We start from the raw sequence: 15,922 nt of genomic DNA on the forward strand, positions 1-15,922 counted from the left end.
GAGAGATGGCATCTTCTCGTCGTTTTCGGTCAGGTACAACGACGCTCGAATTCGCCCCCTCTGGACGAAGATGGGGCCGGGCCCCTTGTGCCTGGTCCCCGGCTTCAGGGCAGGCTCCGAGCGAACCCCGACCGAACAAGCGAACGGATTCCAATTTCCACTTGCTTACTGCGTTGGCGTGATGGACCGGGGCCTTGTTAGCTCGGCCCCTCGGACGCGGGGACCCTTGAATGGTTCTTGGCTGCTTGCCCAGCCTCGCTGGTTGTACCCTCTAGGAACCAGCCGCCCAGCTTCCGCAACCTCGACATTGCTTCCTCGACTGTGATGCAACGCTACGGCAGGATTTTATTCGTACCCAATTTCCACAAGGGCTTTTCTGAAGAAGCAGCTGAGGTGAAATTGGGCAGACGGCACAGTTGGGTCGGAAATATGGGCTTCTATGCAGCGAGAAGCAGAGTCAGAGATTTCTACCCGCTTTTGTCCTACCCGTCTTTTTGACCGGATGCTCACCCGATTTTTTCGCATCTGAGAGTGTGATATTGATGGGGTGGGAGTGGCGGGCTGACAGGCCGTCTGCCGCCGTCAGGGTCACGTTCGTTCTGCATTTCGTCGCCAATCCCATCACGGCGATCTCCCAGCAACGACAAGCTGTTGGGTGCCCACGTAGCCTGATCAACCCGAACGCGGAAACCTTGATCGACGGGATGCATCTGCAATCTTGAAGTCAGCATGTACACTACGGTTAGCAGAGAGCACAGGTGCCTTGATGTTGTCGAGATTGGAGATATAGTGGCTAGCTATCGTCAATGTCAGCAAGTGCGTATAGAGTAAAGATCTAAGCTCCCGCTCGCCAGGTTTTAGAGTTCATCATGACGCATCCATCCGTTGGTTTCATAGAGCACTATCATCTGAAGTGTTGTAAAACAGTACTTCAGACGACTTATACCCAATCCAGGAACAAGTTAAGCTCGTGCAATCTTTCCGGGAGGGGCCCAATGGAAGATATTGGCTGGCTTACCAGTGTCAGACCCAATGGCACCTGAATGTTTAGCGGTAGCCAATGGACTAGCTGCTGTCAGCCTCGCAGTGTTGCTTGATGGAGTGGTGTGCATCTATTATCTCTTGCGAGACATTGGCGCTTGAGTTCCGGACCATTGTAAAACACACCAAGATAAATGGACAGCGGCGTGTCGAGCTTATATGTGCCGGACAGGCGTCGTCCCTGTTGTTGCTATTGGTGATGCGGGTCTCGGATAGGCTCGAATCTGGATGTCTATTTTGAGATGACTTCATCTTTGGGATAGCTCCCGTCGTTGACCGTTGCCCGTCAAATCAGGCTTTTGGCGGCGGTCTCTGCCTCAGCTGATGAGTGCGAGACTGAATTACCCCATCATGAATCTGCAACGCCAAACGGCGCCATCATCCGTCACCACGACCAGCCCCTCAATATCGTAGCCGTCCTTTACTGGAACTACTGGCTCCGCCCGAACACGCTGTACCTGGGCCTTGTTTCTTCTTGGAGGTGATCCGGGTTCCCTTCCATCGAGCCCCCGGTGCCATTGCGACGTGACACCACTGTAAAGCGCTTGGCCCAATGTTCTTGAGAGCAGTGCCAGAGTGAACGTCGCTTGTGCCGGAGTTGGGTTGTTCGTGAACCGTGGGGTTGGTGTCTTGGGTGTCTTGCTTGGGTGTTGATGGGTCGACCTCAATTGCTGCAGAAAGAAGAGATCAGAGAGCCAAGGCCGCAAGGCGGGCGATGAATCCGATGCGGTGAGTGGTCAATGTGAAAGCGCTGGTGGAGATGTGGTGGGTCACTGCCCAATCTCACTTCGGCGCCATCCAATCGCACGGCAGGCTGCGAGCAATACGGGGAGCCGTGAGGAGCCGTGACGATGGAGAACCCTTCCCGATTGGAATTACCCCATGTTGCAAAAGGGAATTTGTTGACGACGTCGGTCCATTCGCGCGGCGGTACAGACCTACACTACACAATCAAAGAAGGGCAGATGAGCCCAAAAAGGCCGAGGGAGTCAGCCCAGGGTATCAGGGCACGAGAGCGGAACGACCGAACGAGAAGGGGGAAAGCCGTGGTTGTGGCCTGGTCGTGTCGAGGGTTGTGTGGGCAGGTACCACTCATAACCTTGTCGAGCCGGTGGTCCCATCCCCATCCACAAAAGTCCACAAAGTCCACAAAGTCCACAACATCCACAGTTTTGAGTCCATTGCTCCTGCAAAACTCCAGTCGTGCCAAGCCCAGTCGCTTTTTTTCTTCTCGAAACTTGCCCAAGGGTCCCTTTTCCACTTGCTACACTCCAACCTCAACTCCCCTAGATCCCCTTTCCCTACGAGTTTCACCTGTAAAAAACAAACGCCTCCGAGTCATATCCCCCATTGCCGACCTGAAAAATCGTTACGACTAACGAGGTGAATACAAACATTTTTCCCTTCCGTCCTCTCTCATTCTCTGTATGCCTTGTCGTTGTTCCCAATCAGCTTCCCCTAGCTCATTGCCCCGCGCTATTTGTTCATCCAGCGGAAGACAGGTGCCCCAGACTCACCTTTTCATCTTATCCTCTTGGCTTGACCAGCTTGATTCTGATTCTGGGACCGTTTGCGCGGCCAACTACAGGACGTGACACCACACAGGCTGGCCATATTTGGCTTATACGATCGTCAACAGCCACATCTTTAGACAGTTTCCCCTTTTCCGTTCCCACGCTGAGATCTTGAACGAACGGAGGCCAAACACCGCCGTCCAAGGCTCCACCTCTCTTTGCCGTTCCCTACCTTTCTGCCGCCTACCGATACCCCGACGATACAGCACTGCATGGCGGATAGTAAGAGCACACCTCAGGCCCTCTCCGTCGTGACTTCCTCCGACAAGGCACAATCTGAGGTGACACAAAATGGTGTCAACTACCATGATGGTAAGTGCCGTGTACATGGCCGAGCTGCATCCGTAGCGTCTCAGTCATACTGATCGCTGCTATAGATGATGACCTGAGCTCGCCCAGGTCTCCCACCTCTCCAGGCTCTCCAGGAGCTTCTCCCGCCTCTAAGAACGCCAAGAAGAACGCCAAGAAGAGGGAAAAGGAGAAGGCGAAGAAGGCCGCTGCTAGGGCCCTGGCGCTGGCTGAGGCCGAATCTCAGCCCGTAACAGAGTCTGAGGCTGCCCATGACGAGCATGAGGATAGCGGCGCCCCGAACGACGCTGAAAAGAAAAAGAAAAAGAAGAAGAAGAAGTCCAAGTCCAAGACCAGCAAGGACCTCTCGACATCTATCGCTTCCATCCTTGGAGAGCAGCCTGCGCAAACAGAGACTGCTGAGCAGACATCAGAGATCAAGCCCGCCGTTGAGGAGCAGCCAGAGCAGCAACTCGAGGAAGTCAGCCAACCAAGTGAGCCCGCGCCGGAGCCTGAGACCGTGGAAGTTAAGGAGGCCGAGCAGCCCGTTGCCGACGCCCAGGTCGAAGAGTCCAAGCCCGAGGAAGCCCCTGCGCCAGGATCGACTGAACAGACACCGGCGATGACAACCGAGGAGGCTCCTACGGCCGTCACTGAACCCGTGAGTACCGAGGAGCAAGTTCCTGCCCAGCCTGAGGAAGAAACCGCCACCGCCACCACCACATCCTCCCAGGATGAATCCGCTCCGACATACGCCGAGGTTGCTGAGCTGAAGGAGGGAGACTCGCCTGCTTCCGAGGTTGTTGTACCTGAGGCTACTGAGGTCACCCCCGAGCCCGCCTCCGGAGTCGTTCTCGAAACCGACGAGGTCCGTGAAAGCGCCGAACCAGTCGATACCGAGGTCCAGATTGTCGAGGAGACGAAAGCCTCAGAAGTTGACAACACACCAGTTGAGAGTGTTGCGGCTCCTGAAGTCAAGGCTGAGGTTGAGGATGACGTCAAGGTCCCTGAGGTCCCCGCCCAAGGCAAGGGTGGTCTCTCTCACATTTTCTTCCATCTTCCCGAGACGACAGAAGAGGTGAAGGATACTGCTATTCTTGTTTCTGGAGAGACCCAGGCTTCTGTCGAAGAGACTGATATCGAGGAGGAGAAGACCGAAACTCGTGTTGTTGAGGAGGCTGAGACCCCTGCTCACGAAGAGAAGGCTGAGGCCCCCGTTGTCGAGGAAGTTGAGGCTTCTGCTCCCGAAGAGTCCAACATCGAGGAGAAGACCGAAACTCCTGTTGTTGAGGAGGCTGAGACCCCTGCTCACGAAGAGAAGGCTGAGGCCCCCGTTGCCGAGGCAATTGAGGCTCCTGCTTCTGAGGAGACTGTCGAGACATCTGCTCCCGAAACCAAGACTGAATCTCAGGAGGAGAAGCCTGAAACTACCGCCAAGGAAGAGGAACCCGTGGCTTCCGTCACTGAGACCCCTGTTGAGCAGGGTACTGAGGTGCAGGAGAAGGTCGAGGCCCCTGCTGCCGAGGAAAAGATTGAGGTTTCCGAAGAGAAGCCCGAGACGCCCGTTGCTCAGGAGGAAATCAAGGCTAAGATCGAGGAGTTCGTCGAAAGCGAGAAGCCTGTCGAAGCGGAGGAAGAGAACAAGCAGGAGGACGTTGAGAAGTCCCCTGAGCCTGCCGCTGCCGAGAAGCCTGTTTCTGAAGATGTCACTCTTCCCGAGGGTGTTTCCGAAGTCTCCGCTGTCGAGGAGTCTAAGACCGCTGAGGCTGAGCAAACCCCCATCGTCGAGGCAGTCGAGGCTGCTGAGGAGCCCAAGACTGTCGAAGAGGCTCAAACCGTTGAGACCTCCGCTGCTGAGGAGACTTTTGCTGTTGAGGAGACCTCCGCTGCTGAGGAGGTCAAGGTTTCTGAGCAGGCTCCTGCTGTTGAGGAGTCCAAGCCCGTCGAGGAGACCCCGATCGTTGAGGAGGTCGAGGTTTCCGAGCAGGCCCCTGCTGTTGAGGAGTCCAAGCCCGTCGAGGAGACCCCGATCGTTGAGGAGGTCAAGACTGTTGAGGAGCCTCAGGCCCTTGAAGAGACCCCCGCTGCTGAGGAGGTCGAGGTTTCCGAGCAGGCCCCTGCTGTTGAGGAGTCCAAGCCCGTCGAGGAGGTCAAGACTGTTGAGGAGCCTCAGGCCCTTGAAGAGACCGCCGCTGTCGAGACCTCCGACGTTGAAGAGGCTCCTGTTGTCGAGAAGACCCCCGCTACCGAGGCGCCCAAGGCTGTTGAAGAATCCGAGCCCGTCGAGCAGACCCCAATCGTTGAAGAGGTCAAGCCCGAGCAACAGGAAGTTGCTACTGAAGCCGCGAAGGGAGAGCCTGTTCAAGAGACTGCAGCCGAGCCTTCCATCGAAAGCGCCACCGAGACTGCCACTGCCGCTGTTCCTGAGACGGCCCCTGAACCCGCCGTTGAGGATATCGAGCTGGCTATCACCGAATCCGCCACTAAGAGCGTCGCCGATGCTGCTGAGGCTGTGGAGACTGTGGCTGAGCCGGACTCCCAGGTTGTCGAATCTACTCCCGAACTCAAGGCTACCGATATCGCCCAGGTGGAGGCGTCTGAGCCCGTCACTGCCAAGGCTGAGGATCACGACGAGAAGCCAATTTCAGTTGAGGAGACTGTTGGTGAGTCAAAGGCAGTTTTGCCGGTTGATGAGTCGATTGAGGACAAAATCCAAGACACAGTTGCTGCGCCCGTGCATGATGATGTCAAGGAGGTGGTTGTCGAGGAGCAGACTACAGGTGAGGACAAGACTGCCATTAAAGGGGAATCTACCAATGACAGCGTTCAAGTGCCCACGGACGCCATCAGCCATGAGAAACCTGCTAGCGTTCAACAGGCTGTCGAGGAAGCTCCGGTGGCGGAGACTGAAGAGGAAGCTACCGACAAGCCCGGGTCCTCTCTCAGCGAGACGTCCGTCACAAAGGATGTCGAGGAACCCGAGAAGAAGGACACCGACGAGAGCAAGTCCAATGCCACGGAGATGGCCGTCGGCGCAGGCATTGCTGTTGCTGGTGCTCTGGGAGCCGCCGCTGCTGCGGTTGCCGACAAGGTCACCGAAGTCTCCAAGCCCGTCACGGAAAAGGTCGTTGAAGTCACCAAGCCCATCATTTCGGATTCTGCACCAAAGATCGCCACGCTCGAGCGTTCCGTAGCTCACAGTCAAACTGAGGCTGGCTCACTCATTGCCGAGCGCCCCAGGCCCGAGTCCAATCCCCAGGCAGTCACTGAAGATGTCAAGTCGACTTCATCAGTAGATGCTGAAGCACCCGAGATCGTTGATGAGACGGTGCCGCTCTCCGAATCCTTTCACATTGTGGAGAAGGAAGCACCAGCTGAAGAAGAAGCTGCAAAAATTGATGGAAAGAAGGGAGCTTCTTCTGAAGATGGTGAGGAAAAAACAATCCAGTCCGTTGACCAGAAAGGAACACAGACTGATAACGCTCTTAATCCTCAAAGGCTCCCAACAGAAGACAGGACAACCAACCAGGTCTCGGTGGACCAGCGTGTACCCACATCTGCTGTCGTTCTCCCTGATCTTGACCATCCTGTGGCTCAGGAAGTGAGCCGCGCCCGCAATGAGCCGGGGCCGGACAGGAACACCATTAAGCAAGCAGAGGAGATGGTCGCAGCAGCAGTAGTCATCTACGCCACAGCCGATTCTTCAAGCCCAGCTGCCACTGCCACAGCTGACAAGTCGGAAATTAACGCCCTTGGTCTCTCAGGAGTGCCGTCCGAGGCGGATGTGAAAGGAAAGGGGAAGGATGTCGAGCCTCCATCACCCACCGCCAGCAAGAAGGACGCCCACATCAAGAACGTTGAGACCGCATCGGACCCGACCATTGTTCAACAGGGATCCTCTTCACCGGAGCTTGGGCGGTCTAGCACAACAAGACTGCGGAGATCACTCAAATCGAGGGAATCCCAGGAAGCAAGCAACAAGGAGATCAAGGGCACGGAGCGCGGACACGGCAAGAAGAGCTCGATCTCATCCGTCTTCAAGTCCAAGAAGCAATCATCCACTGCATCGGACGAGTCTGTGGAAGCTGTGTCCCCCACTTCCTCGGCTGGCGGTACGGACCCTTCGTCACCGACACAGGCCGCCGCTCACCGCCAAAAGAGGGAAGAGCGAAGGAAAGATGCAAAGGAAGGCAAGAAAACTGGCTTTAGGGCTGCCATCAGGCGCTTCTTTGGCAGCAGTTAAAGGCCTGACACTTGGTCTTGTTACTTTTTTTCGGATTCAGGGGGTGGCTGCTATGGTTTAATAATCGGCATGTTGGTTTGATGATAATGATGAGGCGAACATCTACCTCTGCTTAGTGTTTAATGATGAACGGGGGCGGGAGCGGTGGTGATGGTGAAGATCCCACGTGCTATACGAAGACTTTGAACAGCAAAGAAGAACAAGAAGAAGAAAGAACGAGGAACGATAGTTGTGTATGTTATGGCTACTGTATTTGTCATTTCGGTTACCGGTTTTCTTTTTTTTTCCAGAACACCCGTAAGGGTTGTTACATCATGAGTTTACGAATTGATTTGTGGGTTTTCCCTCTTCTCAAACTTGTTGCATGCTCTTTTGGCGATGACGCTGCATGCTGCTGGCGGCAAGGGCCGACATGTGAATGCTGCTGTTGCCGGCCGCCCGTTCAAGTGATGATTAAACTGCCCGGGCAGATAGCTGAATTTGCTGGTGAATACGTAGCCGCTCTGCCTGCCGCGAGAGCCCCAGTCAAAGTTGCAAGGATACCCCTTGTTTTTCTATCAGCCTTGCAGGAGGAGGTGGGTCGCATCCGTGGAGGGATGAGGCCGCTTTCAATGTTTGGCGCTGAACACCACTAAAAAGCACGACCAAAACACAAACGATTGACGAGAGCGCCCTGCCTTTGCTGCTGTGCTCATATTAATCCCCGACACACTTTCTCTTGGTTGCTTTTTGGGTCTTTTTCACGGACGTATTCTTCTATCAATCATAGTTTGCCCAAGGTACCTTCTCCTGCAATGTCCAGGTGACAGACTCAAATCACGACCGACAACCAACCCAACCACCGATCAATCGAACGGAACATCATTGATGGTCTAGCTAAACACGATAGATACGACACTACAAACTAAAATGTCCGACCTCCTCTCCCTCTTTGGTTGGACATTTCTGCCCAACCTCGTTACCGGCTGGGTCCAATCGTTCTACTACAGCGTCACCATCCGCGCTGGCTCGCCGCGCCCAATGCCGGGCACACCTCGATACGCCGAACATCGCCGGCGCATCCACATCTTCGTCGTGGCCGTTTACCTCCTATACACCATTTACGAAGCCCACTACGAGCTCGTCGTGCGCGGCTCCAACTTCTACGGAGACCTAGGCGTCAGCCCGGACGCAAGCGAGCGCGAAATCAAGAGCCGGTTCCGCCGGTTGGCGGCGCTTTACCACCCCGACAAAGTCGTCACCACAGGACAAGGACAACAAAGCCAAGAGGAGGTCAACAATTACTTTGTGCACCTGAAGACGGCAGTGGACACGCTTACAGATCCCGTGCGCCGGTTTGCGTACGAGCGGTTCGGCGTCGATGCTGTTGCTTGGGCCGGGCCCAACGGAAACGGCAAGGGAGGATGCAAAACCCACCGCGACTTCGTCATGCGCGGCGCACAGATGTTGTTGTCATATTACGGCTTGGCGGCCGCGGTGCTGTACGGCCTGGGCCTGCTGGGATACCTGACGTGGGGAAAGTACGAGAGGTGGCTGGTGCTGGCCAGCATGTTTGTGTGGGAGGCGCACGTCGTGATGAGCCCAGGCAGGCCGGCGGTATTTGAACACTTCCTGAATCCATTGCTACAACGGGTGACGGGTGTGATGGGTAGGTATTATTTGCCATTCCAGGCGGTGGCGCTGATGAGGAAGGTCAGCGTCACGGTATATATTGCTATTTCGCAAATTGGCCCGTTGTTGACGGCGGATACGTCCAGTGGGCAGCTGGTTGCGAAGAATGCGGGAGGAGGCGATCAGGAGGAGCTGCTGAAGCAGGGGCTGGAGAGGCTGGAGATGACAAGTAGAGGGCTGGATCAGGATATGTCGAGGTTGGTGGAGCTCGAGATGGCACCGTTTGCGGGGGACCAGGAGGCGCTGAGCAGTATGAGGGGGAAGATCAAGGAGTGGTTGGTGCAGAATACGATTAAGAATGATCCGATGGTTAGGGATGCTTTGGGGAGGGGGTTGCAGAGGAGGAGGGTGGATGCGCCGGCTGGAGCGAGGGGAACGAAGTGAGGCGTTGTTGATGATGTTGTAGCGGGTTCTAGTTCACATTTCATTTTGATTCACATTTGAGATTATTTCAGCAAAGCGGTTAGTCAGGCATGACTGGGCTTATAACCATCTGAAAGGCATTTGCTGTGCATTCATTGACGGTGCCTATTCGCCCCCATAACGTCTTCCTTGATGCCTGTCCTACCCAACACATCTGTCTGTGATGGGAAATAACGTTCTCCCGGTCCTCATTTTTCATAACTCTTCTAACGATCTCTTCCACCACCCATCCAGCCATCACCTCACCATAACATCACAACCTCTGCCTACCCCTCGTCTCAATAGGAATCAACACCATTCCCACAAACGCCGCCAGAATCAGCGCCGCCGACAGATACACCGGCGTGGTCCTACCATCGCCCGGCACCGTCGCCGCCAAAATTGGTGCTACTAAGCCCGTCACTCTGTTCAAAAAACTCGCCACGCCCGTGCCCGCCCCCCGGACCGGTGCCGGAAAGATCTCGGGCGTGAAAGCGTACAGGACGCCATACATGATGTTCTGCGCGAACGCCTCAATACACGAGAACGTGAGGAGGGCAGCCGATGTGGTACCGAACTTGATGAACAGATACAGGAAGATAGCGGAGACGAGCGTTGAGAGAGCGAGGGTTCCACGACGACCGAAGAAGGGCGATTTCATGTCCACAGCGTAGGCGGCGAGCAGGCTACCCGGAACTCCTGCGATGGAGGTTATGGCGTAGTTGCGGTAGGTTTCGGCTGAGATGGTTTCTGGACTGTCTATGCTAGTGCTTGTTTCCGGTGCTGGTTGTTGCCCGCCGTTGTTGCCGCCGTGGGATAGATATTGTGGGAGAAAGGCGTTGAATAAGGGGTATCCCATGCCAATGGTCGCCCAGCAGAACCAAATCAGGACGGTAGTCAGACCGAGTTTGCGACTGCTGAAGAGTGGGCGGAGACGATTGCTTGAGAAAGAGGCGAAGCGCTGCTTGATGATGTTGGCGGTTGATAGTCGTTGTCGGGTCACATGCTGGCGGCGTCGAGGAGTAGCTGGGGATAGGGATGATAGTCCATCGACAACAGCATCGAGAATCTCCTCAGTTAGCCACGTCTTACGACCGTTGCGGAAGGCGATTCCGTGGACGACGGCCACTGCCTCGGCTTGTCGGCCGCTTGAGAGGAGGAACTTGGGAGACTCGTATAGGTGGAAAATGAAGAAGCGGACGAGGAACATGATCAAGGTGATGATGCCGATGCTGAACACAAAATGTCGCCATCCTTGCTCGGCGGGCAAGTGGCCGATGAAATACCAGGCCAGCAGTGATGAGCAAAGTTGGCCGATGGGCCACCAGACAGAGAGAAGTGTCAGCAGGGAGCTGGAGGCGTCAGGCAAGAATTCGAGAAAGAGGGCCCCATCAACGGGCAAATTGCCGCCAACGCCAAAGCCAAGAGCTGCGTAGAGAAAACAAACACCAGCCCAGCTTGTTGCAAAAGCAGAGGCGATGCCGAAGATGGCGGTGATAAACAGAGTTGCGTTGAAGGCGAGGCGTCGACCTAGGACATCGGACCCGATCCCCCAGATGAAGCTGCCAACACAGAGACCGGCGAATAGAAAAGACGTGGTGTAGCGAACGGTCTTCTCTGATATGTCGAACTCGGCTGATAGTGATGGGAGGGTGAGAGAGATGCCTTGCATCCACAAACTGTGTGAAACTGGAGTTAACAACGGATTGATTCAGCGGATTTTGAAAAGGGGCCTCATACTTGTCGGCAAACCAGCCAAAACCGCATAAGACAAATAGTTGCCAGTTGTACCTCCCCATTCCAATGTCCTGAATGGCTTTGTTAATGAGCTTTGATTTCACTACGAAGCAGTTTAGCATGAATATGTCCTGTAAGATGGATAGTCGTGATCTCACTCTCATAGTCTGTCCACTTCTCGCCGCCCTTGTTTCCACGGCGAACCTCTCTCCTAAGGCCCTCGATGCTGTACTCAGGTTCGGTCCCCATTTCTAGCAACATGCCCGTATCCTCATCGTCGGCTGGGTCCTTGTGACGATGGCCGCCCTCGTCATCATAACCGAGTACAGCATCGTCTAGATCAGAAGGCGGACGGGATCTGGACGAGTGGCTGTGTAGATGCGCCTCCTCGAGTGGAACGAGCACTCCCGGATAATCATCAACCGATTCGGAGCGGTAACCAGACCAAAGAAGGCTTGCCATGGTGTTTCTTTACAACGCCGAGTGCGGCTCACAAGCTAGTAACATTAGCTCTCAACCGTTTCCGCCTCCAGTGAGTAATTCTTCGTAAACGGCCGTATAGTCGCAACCATAGAGCGTGAAGAGCAGCGAGACGGGATGCAGATGGTCAAATAGTTGGAACGCAGAATACAAGAAAAAAAAAACCACCAAGATGCCGGAACGACTGGGAGGCCCAAATAAGGTACCGTGTTGATACCGGGATGTATGAGACGAGCGTGGGGATGGGATCCCGGTGATCAAAGCGGTTGGCGTCGCTGGGAATGGATATTCTGGAAGCTGGCCTTCAAAGAAACTTTATGTGATAAGCTTTATGGCCATCACATTTTGAAACATGGAGGTGATGATGATCTTGTTCACAGAAGTTGAATTTTCGTGTTGGACGGAGGTGGTTCCTTATAAGGAGCTCCCGTCAGGTGCTTCCACTGTCGTCAGGGCAGGTTACACTATATGCAGGTCGGCGAAATAGGAAGTTGTAGGGTGCGCTCCCCCCGCTAAATCAAACCAGCTGGTCGGTACCTTCAGTGTGTAGAGGTATATACAAAGGTGGACGCCGCTCACTAAAACTGGTCACGCGTCACTTGGTTGTTTTGGGGGTTCCTCCTGTTTTGTCCGAGCTTGTGGTGGTTGGGTGCGGCAGTTTCCGACTGATTGCACACTGCACGTTGTTTTCATTGTAGTTCACCATTCAAAATGTTTACCACTCAGAATCACCACAACAACATGAACCATTCTCAGCCTCCGGACATGGACTCATGCTCTAGATAAAACCACTATTTCACAGTCGACTCAAGTAAAAGGTGTTCGAAGACATTTGGTCAACTTCGTCACAGGATGGAGCGCTATCTGATCAAGAAGACGGCATCTCCAAGCGCCGGTCTCAAACGCAAGGCGTCAGACAGCCCCGCGAATTCTGCGCTTGCTCCTGCTAAACGACCGCAACCTCTTCGTCCACACGAATCCCGCTCGAATGCCGTTGATATTCGCGACCAAGAAGGGAAATATGTGGGAATTGAATATGACTCTTGGAAAGACCAAATCACGGCAAGCATTGACCAAGCCCGCTCCGCAACCCGCTCCAAAGAAGGCGGTATCAAAGTCTTGGGGGCCCTTCTCAAGGTACGTTCCACTTCCATATGCAGCTGAGGAGATTAGGTACACAATACAACATATAAATCCCCCCACCATCTATGCTGTGTTCGGCAGCATTTTACCCGAACATCAAACCGATCACTATTCCAGTACACCTCCTCCTCCTCCTCCTCCTCCTCCTCCCTCCTCGTCCTCGTCCTCTCCTCCGCTGCCACTGTATAGGTAGCATCTATCAACAAGATGGACACATTCCGCCGGCTTCCACCCAGGAAACGGCTAGACTGTGACCCGGATAAATCCACGTTACGGGTTGGTGCTCTGAACCTAGGTCTCAAGCATGACGTCGACATCTCGTACTGCACACCTTCCAGAGGCTGAATGACCATCTTTCGGCTTCGTTTTCTCTGCTGACAAGTCTGTAAACAGGCCATAAATGCTTGCCCTTGTAAGCCGGGCAGTCACGGAAATAACAAGGCCTGCCATATCTCGCAATGCGTGACTGCTGTGTATGAAGAAAGTCCCGATGCTCTCCACCGCGCTGCTACGGAGCCATGCTCTTGCGGCTTTGTATGGCCATCGTGTACCGACCTCTTCCATATCCGCGCCGTCGACTCCCTGGCCGATTCTCTGGACAAACAGGAAAAGCATGTCGCCGCATTTTCCACTGCCCTCGGTCTCATTCGCTTGGATCCCGCCCACCCCATAGTGAGTGGCTCGACCACCTCCAATCTCGTGTCCAAGTAGAAAACCTAACGGCTCCAGGGGTATTGTCGTGTCGCCAGACTCCTTCGCAACTTGACCAAGAACAAAGACAAGCAGACGTCAGCTCTTGCACTTACTACCATACTGCGAGACTCTAAACTTGACCCTTCCCACGATGTACACGATCTCACTGTTCGGTTCGTCAGGTCCGGGCTTTACAACATGGAACAGTACCGGCGGGGAAAGTATAATCAGTACCATGTAAGTCCAGGCAGTCTCAGCACGCTCTCGGCGCGTGGACATACAGCTGATAGCCTCGCCAGTGGCTTCTGCGTCAATTGTCCAGTATGCTAGATATGCCCGAGTCAAAGAGAGATCCAGTAGAGAAGCTCCCGCATGAGCTGCTAACCATGATCTGGTCGCATCTTGACACCGACAGTTTGATGCAAGCTTCCCTCCACCATTTCCTTTTTGTTATGGGGGGCTAACGAACCCTCGTGGTCTACAGGAGATGTGAACGTGTGAGCAAGAAATGGCAGAAGCTGGTGCTATCCGATTCGGTGCTCTGGAGCAAGGTCTCGCTGGGTCGGCCCGGGAAACCGGGTCGGTTGTTTCCAAAGTTCCTCAACAAGCACAAGAACATCCGGTCTCTGACGATCAACGACACTTCATATTTCAAGATGACTCACGACAAGCTTCAAATGATCATGCGTGGTTTGCCCAGCTTGGAACGGCTAAGCCTCCATAGACGCATGCGTCTAAACAATCCCGATGGTCCCGGGGATGTTCCAAAGTTGCTTGGGGGCGTGCAAGGGAAGCACCTGACAAAGCTAACACATCTCTCACTCAACAAACTGGACGCCCATACAGCTAAAGAGCTCCTAGCGCTCACAAGTCCGTCTCTTCAAGTTTTGGACCTACAAGGCTTCTCGGGGAAGAATCTTAATGGCATCATGACCCGACAGCCTTGGCCGAGTCTGAGAAAGCTACGACTGAAGTTGTCGGATGATGACTACGACCCAAGGATACATCTCGGGCAGCTGAATATGGTCAGTAACCTGCCTCCCACATTCTTCTGCCTTACTCATTTGCTTACCATTCAATCTAGAACGGTCTAATGAATCTAGCTCCACACCTCGAGGAACTTCATATCAAGGGTTACGGGCTAAAGTTTGTCGATCTTGGGCTTCACGACATGCCTTTCGACAAGGTCCCTTTGAGCGACGTACGACCATGGCAAAATTTGCAGTCTCTATATATCGGCTCAGTGAGGAGTCACGACCCTCTTGAAGACATATTTCAGGGGTCTTTTGTTTTGCCTGCCTTACCAAACCTCCGCTCCATTGAGATCCTTTCCGATAGCGCGCACCTGATCGATTATCTCTTTACGACATGTGATGAGCTGGGGAGCCCAATACAGGGTTCTTTGAATGATCTCACAGTAACCACTGCGGAGTCGGGCATTGCTTCGGCGGGTTGGCCACAGCTGGAGGTGTTCAGGTGCCATGGCCCCATAAGCACCAGTATACTGCGAAAGGGTCTGGCGGAAGCAGCCACAAATGGGTCGCTGAAGGTCCTTGAGTTGGCTATCAATAGCGACCGGTCACTGTTCAATCACCGCATCCAGGTCGATCTTATCAAAGACTGGGCTTTCACGTCGTCACCGAGCGTTCACCATATCGGTCTATACCACTTCAATTGGGCCCAGCATTACAGCAATTTTGATGGCGAGCCTTTTATCGACTGGCTGCAACAGTTCCCCAACGTTGACACGGTAACGGTCGCGCCGGGACGTCATAGTGGTCTCTTGCCTTTCATCGAGAAGTTGATCACCCACCCGCAGATCAAGGCATTGTACTTTGACCCTACGGGCCTTTCGAGCCCGGAATGGTACGAGATAACCGAGGTGGGGAAGAAATATGGGGTGAAAATGTTCAACTTGAATGGAGGACCTTTGCATGCCTTTGATGGAGGTGATTTCGATGGCGCGAGACCGAATCTCGGACTGAGTGTTTGACAGGTACGATTGGGGAGACATGCAGCACTCTTTCCGCTCGCATTATCTGCATTCAATCAAGTTCTTGTTGCCTCCTCAACCCCTATCTGAACATAGGTCAATGACGGCCCAACAGCAATCAACGTTGGACAGCACAAGAAGGGACATCGTGAAATGGATTAAGGTTATCAAGTTGATCTATCTATGATCTCGTATGTACTCGTCGGTTAGGTTGACGTGCTCTCCAGGGTGGCCTGTGCGTGCACCTAGCCGACGAGTGTGTTAACGTTGGCTAAATACATTATTCGTATCCACTCGTGATCAGTTTAAGAACCACTGGATCTCCCACAAGAAAGGTATCTCTAGTAAACTCGAACTTGAAACTGGGTCGAGATGAGACAGACGCCGACGGCGAGGAGAAGAAAACATCTTGGACTCAGCCTGAACGACACCAACGGGCGGGGACGTTGAAGTGGCCTGGTAGATGTGGCCCGAGCTTCCCTTCAGAAGGGTCCCGCCACTACTGTTACAGGGCAGTACCTAAAGGTACCTCAAGGTAGGTGCCTCCGCGGCGCATACTTCCGTGTCTAGCGCCTGTGCATGGTCCCTGCAAGCTGGAAATTGGCTGCTGTTGCTGCTTGGTTTGGGTGACAGCAGTGCTCTCATTTTGGTTGACCG

At 54.1% G+C, this 15,922-nt stretch overlaps 4 protein-coding genes across 6 annotated transcripts; 3 read left to right on the forward strand and 1 right to left on the reverse strand.

Annotated features, from left to right (window-relative positions):
* Positions 1–2,187: 2,187 nt before the first annotated feature.
* On the forward strand, positions 2,188–7,523 carry NCU01283. Of its 2 annotated transcripts, XM_011396198.1 has the most exons (5): positions 2,188–2,424; positions 2,630–2,927; positions 2,993–4,107; positions 4,225–4,872; positions 4,945–7,523. In XM_011396198.1, exons 2-5 carry the CDS (start codon positions 2,828–2,830, stop codon positions 7,144–7,146), a joined length of 4,065 nt encoding a protein of 1,354 aa, XP_011394500.1. In that variant the 5' UTR covers positions 2,188–2,424; positions 2,630–2,827; the 3' UTR covers positions 7,147–7,523. The 2 variants fall into 2 exon arrangements, with proteins under 2 accessions (XP_011394500.1, XP_011394499.1); XM_011396197.1 differs by having other exon boundaries at positions 2,339–2,927; positions 2,993–6,331; positions 6,402–7,502.
* A 262-nt stretch (positions 7,524–7,785) lies between these two features.
* On the forward strand, positions 7,786–9,299 carry NCU01284 (hypothetical protein). The gene has a single exon (XM_955728.2). It carries the CDS (start codon positions 8,056–8,058, stop codon positions 9,199–9,201), a length of 1,146 nt encoding a protein of 381 aa, XP_960821.1. The 5' UTR covers positions 7,786–8,055; the 3' UTR covers positions 9,202–9,299.
* Positions 9,188–11,830, reverse strand: NCU01285 (hypothetical protein). The gene is made up of 3 exons (XM_955729.3): positions 11,115–11,830; positions 10,960–11,059; positions 9,188–10,898 (listed from the first exon to the last, which is right to left on the reverse strand). Exons 1-3 carry the CDS (start codon positions 11,416–11,418, stop codon positions 9,494–9,496), a joined length of 1,809 nt encoding a protein of 602 aa, XP_960822.1. The 5' UTR covers positions 11,419–11,830; the 3' UTR covers positions 9,188–9,493.
* A 236-nt stretch (positions 11,831–12,066) lies between these two features.
* NCU10476 lies at positions 12,067–15,611 on the forward strand. Of its 2 annotated transcripts, none has more exons than XM_011396485.1 (6): positions 12,067–12,573; positions 12,973–13,251; positions 13,309–13,509; positions 13,572–13,693; positions 13,757–14,297; positions 14,357–15,611. In XM_011396485.1, the coding sequence occupies exons 1-6, from the start codon at positions 12,289–12,291 to the stop codon at positions 15,263–15,265; spliced, it is 2,337 nt and encodes a 778-aa protein (XP_011394787.1). In that variant the 5' UTR covers positions 12,067–12,288; the 3' UTR covers positions 15,266–15,611. The 2 variants fall into 2 exon arrangements, with proteins under 2 accessions (XP_011394787.1, XP_011394786.1); XM_011396484.1 differs by lacking the exon at positions 12,067–12,573 and adding an exon at positions 12,658–12,899.
* The last annotated feature ends 311 nt before the right edge of the window (positions 15,612–15,922 follow it).

The sequence above is a fragment of the Neurospora crassa genome, linkage group V (assembly GCF_000182925.2).
Source record: "Neurospora crassa OR74A linkage group V, whole genome shotgun sequence".
Taxonomy (NCBI): Eukaryota; Fungi; Ascomycota; class Sordariomycetes; order Sordariales; family Sordariaceae; genus Neurospora; species Neurospora crassa.